The sequence below is a fragment of the Anomaloglossus baeobatrachus genome, chromosome 3, assembly GCF_048569485.1.
Source record: "Anomaloglossus baeobatrachus isolate aAnoBae1 chromosome 3, aAnoBae1.hap1, whole genome shotgun sequence".
Classification (NCBI taxonomy): Eukaryota; Metazoa; Chordata; class Amphibia; order Anura; family Aromobatidae; genus Anomaloglossus; species Anomaloglossus baeobatrachus.
Genome location: NC_134355.1, coordinates 95927654 through 95942651, shown reverse-complemented (window position 1 = coordinate 95942651; position 14998 = coordinate 95927654). Strand labels below are relative to the sequence as shown.

Below are 14998 nucleotides of genomic sequence, written 5' to 3'. Positions count from 1 at the left end.
CAGAGCCCTAATTGAGGGATGGGGAAGGAAAGCAGCATGTGGGCTCCAGCCTCCGTACCCGCAATGGATACCTCAACCTTAACAACACCGCCGACAAAAGTGGGGTGAGAAGGGAGCATGCTGGGGGCCCTGTTATGGGCCCTCTTTTCTTCCATCCGACATAGTCAGCAGCTGCTGCTGACTAAGCTATGGAGCTATGCGTGGATGTCTGACCTCCTTCGCACAAAGCATAAAAACTGATGAGCCCGTAGCAGTACGGGGGGTGTATAGGCTGAAGGGGAGGGGCTTTACACTTTTAGTGTAATACTTTGTGTGGCCTCCGGAGGCATAGCTATACACCCCAATTGTCTGGGTCTCCCAATTAGGAGCGACAAAGAAAAGTCTTCTTTATTTTACGAATAGGTGGATATAAAACGCAGTGTGAAGAACGGGTGCAGGTGCTACCAGGACGGACAGCCGTTTCGCATATAATCACGCTTCCACAGGTCCACAGCAGTGACTGCAGACTATCCCCCTTAAGAGGAACACCCGGTCTTCATCTCCGCCAAAAAAAACAAGTCTATGAGAGCCAGAAGGAGGCCATAATGAGGCTCCCATAAAGATGCATTGATTTGTAATCTCCGATGTGCTCCATGAAAAACTGGAGCTGTTAGCAAATCACAGGAGAGCGACCGGAGCAACGATGGAGAAAGATGAACACTGCGACAGGTGAATATAAGACCGGGGACAGGAGACTTTAAATGAAAGCACCACTACAGTGCTGAAAAAAAAACCAAACAAACAAAAAAACGGCTGGAGGTGAGCTTTAAAGAGAACCTGTCTTCAGGATTTTATACCTCAATCTAATGGCAGTATGTACAGGTTATTTAATGCTGAGTAAAGCCTTATCTTTCTTGGACAAATCCATTTTTCAATTTTAGAGAAATCCAAGATGAATTTGTATGTTAGAGTTTTAGGTGTAGAGAATGGGCCCTGGACTTCAGCTCTCCAGCTCTGCCTTTTCCTCGCCTGCTGCCTGCCTCCTGTTTGTGACTAACAGGTCTCTGGTACATGAGTCTCCTATCAGTCAGTAATGTAAATACTTTATAAACAACCTCACCTCCATGATACTTAGGCCCTGTGCGCACTGTAAAACGGAATTTTCTTAAAATTCCGCAGGGTCTGAAAGATTTACGCACCCGCGGTAAAAAAACGCGCCGAACCGCACCCGAAAACTGCATGCGGTTTGCCGCGTGCGGGTTGGTACATGTGCTTTAATGCATTCCATGCAATAAAAGCACATTGATGAAAAAAAAAAAAAAAAAGGTAATTTCCTTCTGAGATAGAGAGTAGATAGATAAATAGGCAGATAGAGGAATAGATAGAAGAATAGATCGATAGACAAGAGGGATAGATAGAGGGATAGATAGAGTCCCTGTGAGCACACGCTGCATTTCTCCCGAGCGGTAATGTGGGTTCACATTACCGGCCGTGGGAAATGCCCTGTGGTTACCTCTGCTGTCTCGCTGCGAGGCGGCATTCAGTATGTGTCACTCGCTTCTGGATGCAAGCAGCGCAAGACGTGGATTACGCCGGAGCTGTGGATTACGCCGGAGCTGTGTTTCGGGAGGGGGGGTGTTAATAAACGGGTGAAAGAGGAGGCTTTTTTGTGTTTTATTTAAAATAAAGGAATTTTCGGTGTGTGTTTATTCACTACTTACAGGTTGATCATGTCAGCTGTCACATAGACGCTGCCATCATCAAGCCTGGAGTTAATGGTGGCGATCCTCTGCCATTAACTCGTTATTACCTGGATCGCCACCGCATCACGGCATCTGGAAGAGCCAGGGACACTCCGGGACTGCCGCGGCTGATATTCTCGGCTGCAGGAGGAGGGGGGACATTAGCCCTGCCCCCCGTCCTCCCCAGCCTGAGAAAACTAGGCCGCCGCTGTGTGCTTACCTCGGCTGGAAGGTAAAAATATGGCGGAGCCACTTTTTGGGCTGTGCACTTAGTCTATATGGCTTTCCACAGGCAGGTGTTTAGACGCTCGGGTCTGGGTCCTGCTATACCCCCCTCTATATTAGGGCCTGCTGGCCCATAGAAAGATGAACTACAAGAATTAGTGACCATCCTGATTGGGGTACACCTCATTGTGGTGGGATGTTTTTTACATGCTTTTGATCAAAATAGTGTTAACCAAGTTCCCCATGTTACTACTTTTACGATTACTATATCATTAAACCAAATGGATTTCTTTGATTCACAGAAAAAAAAATAAAAAATAGTATTTTAACTGACCCGATGCTTTACTGTCCTCATAAACATTTTATTGGTCGGTAAGTCTCCACTAAATTGCCAAAATAAATGAATCAAACAAATTAGCAATGAAACATCCCTGTGTGTCACTCAATGAGCTGCTGGGAGATGTCTGGCGATTCAGCAAAAAACACACACACATATACATATATAAATATTTTGGAGAGGTTCTGCAGTAAGCCGCCTCAGTCACTGACTAGAGGATGCCCCCTTTTGAAATGGGATATGAAATATTAAAAAAGGGTCCACAGAGAGAGGCACATGGAGGGTGACTAGTATGATTTTTGTTTGTTTTACAAGATAAGTATACAATAGGATCATCTTCCAGAAGCTAACGTTATAATACAAGATCTGCTTCTGTTCGGAGCTCTATATGCCTTTCTATCGGTACTAGGGACACATTTTTGATCAAACACACATTTACTTTTTCATTACATGTGATATTATACAGTTTTTCCACTGACCCATTAGTAGCATTTGCTTTACTTTCCTGTACTTCAGAACACAAAGCAGAGTTAACACTCACACAAAGAAGAAAAACTAACTTACTGTGGACACCAAATTCTCCATCGTCAACGTGTAATTCTTCTTCTGAACAAAAGTAAAATAAAAAGGAAAACACTTAAAAAATGGGCAATAAACACAAATGTGATTTATTTTACAAGCAGACATTGAATTTCTCTAAACCGTTTTCTCAGATCATAGGACCTGTGATGGACACAAATGCTCGTTTCTCCTGTCATGTACAATGCTGCCCAGATTGACCAATCCTTCTGATTTGAGGGACCCCCTGATAATTAGCCAAAATATTATTCTCTGCCTCTGATAACGCCAGCAATCATGTGTACTTCATGTTGAAGGGAAGGTCTCATGAAGAGATGGATGTGGAGAAAAGGAGCGTATGGAACTCAGCACCAATGCAGTAATAAAACTTGGAACTTTATTCAGAATTTTTTTAAAAGAAAAGTACATAGGTCATCCAAAAAAAAATCGCCATGCGATTTGCCAAGCGGCTTTACGCGTTTCGGACAAACAAGGGGAAATTAAAACCAGTGCTTAGTCTGCGGTGGAGTTAGTCATATGGGCGTCTCCGTTCTCCGGTGACTCCTCTTTCGGCCATCTAAGTCCTCCTTCTGAAGCCGGGGTGCATAACACATCCTACGTCATACACACTCATCGGTCCCGCGCAGGCGCACTACAATACTTTGATCTGCCCATGAAAGTGCACCTGCGCAGGACCTCAGCCGGCGAGTGTGGATGACGTAGGACAAGGACTCCAAAGTGATTTTTATGTTCTACACAGCGGCCTGGGCTCTTTTATACAGCAGTCTAACATGCTGTATATAAGAGCCCACTGGTGGTGGCCCCAAATCTGGTGACAGGTTCCCTTTAACTTCATGTAATCGCAGATCTCCCGTAACACTATCCTGAAGTGATCAGGAGAGGTGACACAACGTAGATGTAAAGCATGTAAAATATACACTGTTTTGCATAAACATACATTGTTCCTAAAGGGAAAAAAAAGGGTCCTGGTAAACATTACTTTTTAACTGAAATAAAAAAGAAACTGCAATTTTCTTTTTTAACCCTTGTCTGGTACCATGAAAAAAAAAAAAAAACACCAGTGGTACCACGGAGCCAATATGACCCCACTGACATATTTTGTATTTCTATACATGTATTTTGGTCAGGATTTACGTAAATAATGAAATACACGCCTTCAGTCATCCTTTGACCTTTTTTAATGTTAGGATGTTTTAATAAACATGAAGAATTGAGGTATACTGTGATGTATTCCAATGGATACTTTGATATTCACTGAATAGTGGGATGAATGGAGCTAATACATACACCTAAACACCATATTTGCTAGGGTTGTTGGGGATGTACTGATTGAAACTGCATCTTCCTCTAAACCCAAGGATAGATTCATCCGCTGTACGTTCAGTGCCTGGCATATAGTGAGACTTGCATGCTGGCACATATTTTTCATAGACTTAGCAAATCGGAGCTAGCTTATCTGAAGCCCTTCTTCCTTCCCTTGGTGTGGTATTATCAAAATGTAAGCAGTAGAGCAAGAATAAAAACTAGTTTTGGCTCATTACTGCGATACAATATTGTTTTCCAGTCCCATCCCTTGCCCAAATGCTGGAAATAGATTCTTTGGAGTTTTTACCAGCCCTAGGTACACCAAACGGGCCAAAAGGTAAAACAATAGGCCAGATTTTTTGTCCAGAAATGAATGAAAAAAAAAAAAAAAAAAAAAAAAAAGTGCCATTGGGTTATAGTGACGCCATCGTCCTTTATAGTTATATACGGTAGCTATTAACTATAAAGAGTAAAACTGTATAACAAAAAAAAAAAAAAAGCATGTGCAATATGTCAGTTGAACTTGCATAAGAAAATACATAAGAAGCCATAATCGTGTGGAACAACATGTGGTGGTCACTACATATGCAATCTGCAAACACTGACCCCTGTGGTACCAATTTTCTTTTTTAGACGTTGATGAATAATTAGAAACACATTGTACAGGTTTTAGCAAATAATAGGATGCCAAATTTTTAGATCTGTTTTAAAGTTTTCATTTTAAGAAATCTGTTCCCAAAGAAATATTTTTAATTAATTTTACTTTAATTTGATAGAGATAGTTTATTTTATATTTTTTCCTATGCAATTAAAAACGAATGTATTCTTTTGTTTGCAAAAAAAACAAACTAAAGACAAGTCTAACGTTTACCACTTAACCGCCAATACCCCTTTTAACGGAGGTCAGGTGATTTATTCCTCAGCGCCGCTGAAGAGTAAATGAACTGCGATATTTTCACAAATGAGAGCAAAAACATAGCGACCTAAATTTACCACTAACAAAGTACAATGTGTCATGAAAAGATATTCCAGGAATCACAGGGATTTGTCAATGTGTTCCAGAGTTAAGGGTGCTTTACACACAGACATCGCTAGCGATGTCGTGCACGATAGCACCCGCCCCCCGTCGATCATGCGACATTGGGTGATCGCTGCTGTAGCGAACATTATCGCTACGACAGCGTCACACGCACATACCTTTTCAGCGACGTCGCTGTGACCGCCGAACAGTCCCTCCCTCAAGGGGGAGGTCACTGCGGCGTCACTAAGCGGCCGCCCAATAGCAGAGGAGGGGTGGAGATGAGCGGCCGGAACATACCGCCCACCTCCTTCCTTCCCCATTGCCGATGGACGCAGGTAATGAGATGTTCGTCGTTCTTGCGGTATCACACGTAGCGATGTGTGATGCCGCAGGAACGACGAACCACCAGCGGCATTGCATCACCAATGATATTATGAAAAGGAGCGACGTATCGACGATCAACGATTTTTGACACTTCTGCAATCGTTGATCGTCGCTCCTTGGTGTCACACGCTGCGATGTCGCTAACGGCGCTGGATGTGCGTCACAAACACCGTGACACCATAGATATATCGTTAGCGATGTCACAGCGTGTAAAGCACCCTTTAGAAAAACAAAGTGACACTGGTCAGATTTAAAATAAGAAAAAAAACAAAAAAAAAAAAAAAAAACTTTGCCTGGTCGGGGAGGAAAAAATTGGCTCTGTCACTAAGGGGTTAAATCGTTAATGCTTTACTTGCATGCATACAAAGTTTTCTTTTGTCTCACAAATACTGGAAACAAATGAAATGGCAGAACAAGGGGTTTTAGAAACTTAAATGAAGACGTAAAAGGTGCTTTTCTATTAAACTTTTTTTCTAAGAGCAATTCGATTTTTTTATATGACAAGGGTCAATCTGGCTTTTATAGCTCTAATAATGGTGCAATTAATATTGCAAATTCACTGACTTGCAAAACTATTTTAACATCCAGATTAAGTCGAATAGATAAAGTTTAGTGAGCACATTGTCTCAAGATGGTATTCCTGTAATACTTTCATGACCCTTGATCACCATAGTTCAGATGTTTCACAATTATCTCCGTCTAGTGCTCACTTTTTATGTTCTATATTTAAATGTCTCTTTTCAGTAATCCGCAATTTGTAGTTTCTAAAAAGTTTTCTTCCTCGTGTCTTGATTTGGACTGGTTTACCACTCAATGTACCTTAAACTACAAATAAAGTCCATTAATGGTTTTTAAGCTGCTAAATATTAAGAGGTGCAGGGATATTTTAACACTTTCCTTTTCAATATTTTTAGGGAAGCCATCACCTCCACTAACATGGCTCATAATGGGAATATGGCAGGCTTTACCATTGATCCGAAATAACGGTACATAACTCTGCAATTGGATCAATATTAACATGCCCACTGGACAGTAGGAAACCTAGATACGTCAAGATAATAACAAAAAAATAAGTGTGACGATAGATATAACATACTTTACACCTGCGGAAAAGTAACACCCAACAGAACGATGGGTTTTAGAGCTGGTTTTGTAGGGTGCGGCCACTACTGCCACTCAGTACTAGTTTGATACTTATGTGTAAGGCTACTTTCACACTTGCGTTGAACGGCATCCGTTGCATTGCGTTGTGTGACGGATGCAACGGATGCGTTGCATATAGTGGCACAACAGATGCTACGGATTGTACAAAACAACGGAAAGCTTTTTTTTTTTTTTAATTTTATTTTCTTCTTTACCGGCAGCAGACTATTGTGAACGATCAGCTGATCGCTCTCAATAGCCGGCGGCCGAGCGCTCAGCTGAGCACTCTCACATGCCGGCGGCCGGTCGCTCAGCTGAACGTTCGGCCACCGAGACACAAAATAAAGTTTGTGAGATATTAAAAAAAAAAAAAAAAACATGCGCAGTGAAATCCTACGGATTGCGCTGCTAAAGAAAAATGTTACATGCTGCGTTTCTTCCGCCCGACGCAGTGTCAAAATAACGACGCTGCGTCGTCCAGCGGATGCAACGCTGAAACTTGCGTTACAGTCCGTTGTCCATACAAGTCTATGGAGAATAGCACAGTGCATTAACGGACTGCGCTATTCTCCATAGTGACGGACTGCGCTGAACGCAAGTGTGAAAGTACCCTAAAATGATTCAAACTCAGTAGAATCATGAAGGAAAGTGAAAGGCACCAAAATAATTTGCTGAATTCATCCATGTTAATCATAGCAGATGACCATACCTAGGAGCTTTATTGATCGTGGCTGTAGATGAGTCTCCCACTTGTGCACTATGACTTGGCATGATTCGCCTTTATTCTGTAAATTAAAAGTGAAAACAACAACATTGAATAAGTTTCCATACACCGGAATCAACATTTTAATTTCTGGGATTGCAGCTGCAGGACTGTGTCCAGTTTATACGTGTTCACAGAGGTTTTTTTCCCCCCAGACACGGTGAGGAAGTGAAGATGAACAAATCTGCGTCTCAGAGTACAAAAACCTTACCCGATTCTCTATGAGGATGTAAGACGGTAAAGGGAAATGGTCAGAGCATGTCAGAGCAAGGGGAGTGGCGAACACGGATATATACACTTGTGAGAAAACAGTCACTATAAAACTGTATTATAATCATTTAATCCACTGATCCTTCTGGGATTTTCAGTCCAGTGGGCGGTGCGATCAATGATTGTGTATACAGAGATCACTGTCAATCATTGATAACACCGCCCACAGGACTGAAAATCCCATCACTGACTGACCACCTTCTTTGTGTTAGGCTAGGTTCACATTTCCGTTGTTTTGCATCAGTCACATGATGCGTTGTACAACGGATGACAAAGAACATAATTCATTTTCAGACTCCGTTGTGTGCGGGGGGCGGAGTGCGAGGTGGGTGGAGCAGAGCGGGGCGGGGCCGTGGCGCCGAGGATGTCAGTGCCGCGGTCTGCATGGCTGGGGACAGGTGTGTGTGTATGTGTATATGTATATGTATATGTATATGTATATGTATATGTATATGTATATGTATATGTATATGTATATGTATATATATATATATATGTATATATATATATATATATATATATATATATATATATATATATATATATATATATATATATATATATATATATATATATATATATATATATATATATATATATATATATATATACACACACATACACACACATACACACACATACACACACATACACACACATACACACACATACACACACATACACACACATACACACACATACACACACATACACACACATACACACACATACACACACATACACACACATACACACACATACACACACATACACACACATACACACACATACACACACATACACACACACACACACACACACACACACACACACACAGATTTCGGGAGGGGGCAGAGCCGAGCAAGGAAGTGTCGGGCTCCCTCCACACGTAGCCAGGGTAAATATCGGGTAAAAACTAGGCAAAGCACTTTGCTTTGTTTCCCAATATTTACCTTGGTTACCAGCGTACACCGCTTAGCGCTGGCTCCTCGCACACGTAACCAGGGTAAATATCGGGTAACTAGGCAAAGCGCATTGCTTGGTAACCCGATGTGTATCCTAGTTACGTGTGCAGGGAGCCAGAGAGAGCATGCGCAGCTAAATCCTACGGCTTGCGCTGCTCAAAAAACGTTACAAGCAGCGTTCCTTCCGCCCCGCGGTCAGTCGTTCCTCGACTGATCAGTCAGGCGGAGGATGCAATGCAGCATCATCAGTCACAATCCGCCGCTCATACAAGTCTATGGGAACAACGGAATCCGCCAAACGGATTCCGTTGTTTACCAGAGCAGCAGATTGTGACTGACACAATTTAATGGGAGTCTGAACCTAGCCTTAGTGTGCATAAAGAAATCACTGTTAAAGACAGCTGACAGTCAGTGATGGGATTTTCAGTACAGTGGGTACTATCAATGATTGAAGTGATCTCTGTATACACACTTAGGCCTCTTTCACACATCCATGCATTAAATGGAACCTGTCAGGTAATTTATTTGGTTTTACATAGTAGCAGTGTGATGTGTGGCCTAGTAACCCCTTCCTACCCATCCCTGTGTTGTAATATTGTGTAATGTGCAGATATAAAAATATGTTCTATAACTTTTGTGTACCTTATGTAAATGAGCAGGGGCTCTAGCCCCTTGGGCGTCACAGCGCCCTTGAGTGTTTGCATGTTTTCTGTGGTATGACACCCCTGTGGGCGTGATACCATGGATTTACATGAGCGATGTCCCAGTCGCTCCTTGAGATCCCACGCGTTCACACTTACCATTCCAGCAGTCTTCTTATCCGGATGCTTGTTTCTCGGCTTCAGACGCTCTCTGCGCATGGTTCGAACAGCAGGAGTCTTCTGAGCATGCGCAGAGCGCGTCTGAAGCCGAGAAGCACGCAGCCGGATAACAAGGCTGCGGGAATGGTAAGTGCACACGCGCGGGATCTCAAGGAGTGATGGTACATCGTTCATGTAAATCCAACGTTTCATGACGACATAAAACATGCAAACGCCCACATGGCGATGCGACGCCCATGAGGCTAGAACCTCTGCTCATTTACATAGGGTCAACGTAAGTAATAAAACATTTTTATACATTCTCATTACACACTATTACAACACAGGGATGGGTGGGAAGGGGTTACTAGACCACACATCACCCTGCTACTAGGTTAGAACACAAATTACCTGACAGGTTCCCTTTAAATGCACGTGTGTGACGGTCCGTAGGGAAGGTACACAAGGCCAGCTGCGTGTCCCAATGTGTGTTTTACGCGTGCTATCCGTGTGACATCCGGATAGCACACAGACCGCATGAGCTGGTAAACTTACCTGTTTTCGGCGCAGCTGTTACTTCCGGGTCCGCGGTCAGAATGAATATGCATCAGAGTGAATATGCATGAGCTTAATGAGTGGGACCCGAAAGTAACAGCAGCACTGGAGACCTGCAAGTATAAAAATTCTAAGTGATGTGTTTTCTCCGGTAAGTGTCACACAGATTATATCAGTGTGCGGTCCATATTACACCCGTGCTGCCTCCATAAAAACAGGCATGTTGCCATGTGGAAAACACAGACAAGTGTGCTCCACACAGACACACAGCCTGCGTGAAAACACGGATGTGTGACCAAGCTCATTGATTTTAATTGGTCTACGTGAGTCCTTGTCTCCAGCACATGTGAAAACTGATGTCACACGTACCAGAGACACAGATGTGTGAAGGAGAACTTGCATAAAGAAAGTGGTCAGTCAATGATGGGATTTTCAGCCCGCAGGCGGTCCTATCCCATCAGTGGTGACAAGCAATAAGGTAGAGCACAGCCATTACAAAAAGCTGCTCTGCCTCTGTAGGATCACTATGGCCCTTGCATTACACAGTCACAATGACTCCTCATGCAGGAACAGCTTGTGTCTCTTGAAGCACCATTAATGACTACCTACGGTAGTTGCTTGCAGACCTACCTCATGCAAGGTCAACAGACCTACAGCAGAAGCCCAGGTGCCAGCCTTTGGGTCACACTTTATGCTTTTTGTTTTCTGTAGTTTTGGATGCTTTTCAGCCATGCCCCATTAACACCTCATATAATGAGAATAGTAAAAGCCTATAATAAAGGTTAACTTTCCATGATGAGTTTTTAGTGAATTTCTGATGCTGTGTATTTTTGCTGAACAAAACAAACATATCTTACAGTTCCAGCAAAGTGGATGGGATTTACAGTAATCTCATGCCCACGATGCTCCTTTTATTCGTTTTTTTTTTTATATGCTGCGCAGACTGACCTGAGCTACATTTTTGAAGTCTACAATATGACCGTTCCTCTTTGTGGGTACGCTGAGTTTTAATTGCAGACTGTCCCCATAGAATTGTAGCCTGTAATATTATGATTCATGACTGCAGCCTAGGTCTTTCATGCGTTGAGCTACAGCTCTGCAATTTCATACTGGCTGCTGTGCATAAGCACAAACCGAAAATAACGCCAATGCACGGCGAGGAGATCATCATCCAACTGATTATAAACTGCAACCAACTACACCAGCACCAGAGAAAAAAAATAGATCTGTAAATGGGTATTCCCACCTGGGACCATCATCATATCCATACGCCCCGATAGGGGTCATGGACAGGAGTATTGGGCATATTGAGACTTTTCACACTTGATGATCATTACCGGAGAAAGAAGCAGATTTCTCTCACAAAGTTTCTTATTTTCATATGTACTATTGATTTATGAAATGAAGGATTAAAATGACCATTATGCTTTAGCGTAAACCTGTCATAAGGATTTTTCAAGCAGAATTAAAGACATGGTGCTATTATACTGATTAAATTGCCATCGTTGGTGAAGAAATGCGCTTTGTTATTGTTTTTTAATCCCCATTTGAAATTTTCTTCTGAGGTTTAGGTGCACAGGGGCCGGACTGTGCACTGGCTCTTCCTTTCCTGCTCCTCCGCCTGCCACTGGTGTTTTAATGAGAGGTCACGGCTTTGTGAGAGACCTGCCTATTTGAAATTTCACACTGGTGAGTATGCACAAGATTGAACTCCTGGCTGGACAACAATAAAATCAAGATCTCGCCTCAGTGACATCCATAAGCCAAGATCTCAATCTGCACATGTGCCACCATCTTATTGAAGACCAGCCAGGAGATCAATCTTACGCACACAACGCTCGCTTCACAATTTCACCCTCGTGCATTCCACCTAAATTACTAGTAAAATTCAAATGATTAAGGAGTGATTAATGAAGAACAACAAACTGGATTTCTGCACCAAAAGGTATCAATTGAATAGGTACTACCACTACACTATGGCCAAGATTTTATAAAATCGCGCTCACCGGTTCTTCTTAATTAAACGGCTGCCCGTACAGTACGTGGGCAGCTACTAATTTAGTATTTCTCGGTTTAGGTGTCAAGAAGGAGGTTTTAAGTGGAGACCCTCCTATGTGACATCTCTTTACTGAAAGCAGATTTTACCATGAATTATTATTTTGTAAGTGAACAATCAATCCTGGCAAAGAAAGAAGCGGATTTATTTATGAAATAAAAATTAAACCGATGGTTACGCTTTGAATGCCATTTTGCATTTCATACTACAATGTATGTCTGGCTGCAATTTCTTAGGACACGCTCCATAATCACTTCACTGGAGCTATGCTGCAGTAACCATATTCAGAGATGTGCTGGACTGGCTATGTACACTATAAAACCACCCACCGCGTCGCAGGAGGAACAAAAAGCTGAGCAGTGCTTAACTCCCAGCCATCTGACACCCGTCCATTAAAAGAAATGTGTGTAGGGTTTTTTTACCCTTTTAAAATTTAAGGATTTAAAAAAGAAGGGAATTTTGTTTACTTACCGTAAATTCCTTTTCTTCTAGCTCTAATTGGGAGACCCAGACAATTGGGTGTATAGGCTATGCCTCCGGAGGCAGCACAAAGTATTACACTCAAAAGTGTTAAGCCCCTCCCCTTCTGCCTATACACTCCCCGTGCTCCCACGGGCTGCTCAGTTTTGGTGCAAAAGCAAGAAGGAGGAAAAAGAATTATAAACTGGTTTAAAGTAACATCGATCCGAAGGAATATCGGAGAACTGAAACCATTCAACATGAATGACATGTGTACACAAAAAAACAGGGGCGGGTGCTGGGTCTCCCAATTAGAGCTAGAAGAAAAGGAATTTACGGTAAGTAAACAAAATTCCCTTCTTCTTTGTCGCTCTATTGGGAGACCCAGACAATTGGGATGTCCAAAAGCAATCCCTGGGTGGGTAACATAATACCTCGTAAAAGAGCCGTAAAACGGCCTTTTCCTACAGGTGCGCAATCGCCGCCTGAAGGACTCGTCTACCTAGGCTGGCATCCGCCGAAGCATAGGTATGCAACTGATAGTGTTTCGTGAAAGTGTGCAGGCTCGACCAGGTAGCCGCCTGACACACCTGCTGAGCCGTATCCTGGTGTCTCAAAGCCCAGGACGCACCCACGGCTCTGGTAGAATGGACCTTCAGCCCTGAGGGAACCGGAAGCCCAGCCGAACGGTGGACTTCGAGAATTGGCTCCTTGATCCACCGAGCCAAGGTTGATTTGGAAGCCGGTGACCCTTTACGCTGGCCAGCGACAAGGACAAAGAGTGCATCCGAGCGGCGCAGGGGCGCCGTACGAGAAATGTAGAGTCTGAGTGCTCTTACCAGATCTAACAAGTGCAAATCCTGTTCACATTGGTGAACTGGATGAGGACAAAAAGAAGGTAAGGAGATATCCTGATTGAGATGAAAGGGGGATACCACCTTAGAGAGAAAGTCCGGAACCGGACGCAGAACCACCTTGTCCTGGTGAACAACCAGGAAAGGGGCTCTGCATGACAGCGCTGCTAGCTCGGACACTCTCCGAAGTGAAGTGACTGCTACTAGAAAAAAACCCTTTCTGCGAAAGGCGTGAGAGAGAGAAATATCTCTCATTGTCTCGAATGGTGATTTCTGAAGAACCAGCAGCACCCTGTTCAGAATCCAGGGTTCTAACGTCAGCTTGTAAGAAGGAACGATGTGACAAACCCCCTGCAGGAACGTGCGTACCTGTGGAAGTCTGGCTAGGTGCTTCTGGAAAAAACACAGAGAGCGCTGAGACTTGTCCCTTAAGGGAGCTGAGCGACAAACCCTTTTCCAGTCCAGATTGAAGGAAGGACAGAAAAAATGGGCAAGGCAAAGTGCTAGGGAGAAGAACCCTGAGCAGAGCACCACGACAGGAAAATTTTCCACGTCCTGTGGTAGATCTTGGCGGACGTTGGTTTCCTAGCCTGTCTCATAGTGGCAATGACGTCTTGAGATAATCCTGAAGACGCTAGGATCCAGGACTCAATGGCCACCCAGTCATGTTGAGGGCCACAGAATTGAGATGGAAAAAACGGCCCTTGAGATAACAAGTCTGGTCGGTCTGGAAGTGCCCACGGTTGGCCGACCGTGAGAAGCCACAGATCCGGGTACCACGACCTCCTCGGCCAGTCTGGAGCGACGAGGATGACGCGGCGGCAGTCGGTCCTGATCTTGCGTAACACACTGGGCAACAGTGCCAGCGGAGGAACACATAAGGGAGCTGAAACTGCGACCAATCCTGAACTAAGGCGTCTGCCGCCAGAGCTCTGGGATCTTGAGACCGTGCCATGAACGTCGGTACCTTGTGATTGTGCCGGGACGCCATGAAGTCGACGTCCGGCACCCCCCAGCGGCAACAGATCTCCTGAAACACGCCCGGGTGAAGGGACCATTCCCCTGTGTCCATGCCCTGGCGACTGAGATAATCCGCTTCCCAGTTTTCCACGCCTAGAATGTGAACTGCAGAGATGGTGGAGGCCGTGGCTTCCACCCACATCAAAATCCGCCGGACTTCCTGGGAGGCTTGCCGACTGCGTGTGCCGCCTTGGTGGTTGATGTATGCCACCACTGTGGAATTGTCCGACTGAATTCTGATCTGCTTGCCTTCCAGCCACTGCTGGAAAGCTTTCAGGGCAAGATACACTGCTCTGATCTCCAGAACATTGATCTGAAGTGAGAACTCTTGCTGGGTCCACGTACCCTGAGCCCTGTGGTGGAGAAAAACCGCTCCCCACCCTGACAGACTCGCGTCCGTCGTGACTACTTCCCAGGATGAGGGTAGGAAAGATTTCCCCTTCGCTAATGAAGTGGGAATAAGCCACCACCGAAGGGAAGCTTTGGTCGTCTGAGAGAGGGAGACGGTCCTGACGAGGGACGTCGGCTTCCTGTCCCATTT

At 44.1% G+C, this 14998-nt stretch overlaps 1 protein-coding gene across 4 annotated transcripts in view; it reads right to left on the bottom strand.

The window, feature by feature from the left end:
- The window catches only part of GPCPD1 (glycerophosphocholine phosphodiesterase 1), a 169807-nt gene that overhangs the window by 104651 nt on the left and 50158 nt on the right, over positions 1–14998 (bottom strand). For all 4 annotated transcript variants that reach the window (XM_075339317.1, XM_075339318.1, XM_075339315.1 and 1 more), the window contains exons 5-6: positions 7425–7500; positions 2848–2889 (exon numbers count right to left, since the gene is read on the bottom strand). In XM_075339317.1, the coding sequence (XP_075195432.1) occupies positions 2848–2889; positions 7425–7500 (118 nt within the window). The remainder of the gene's footprint in view (positions 1–2847; positions 2890–7424; positions 7501–14998) is intronic.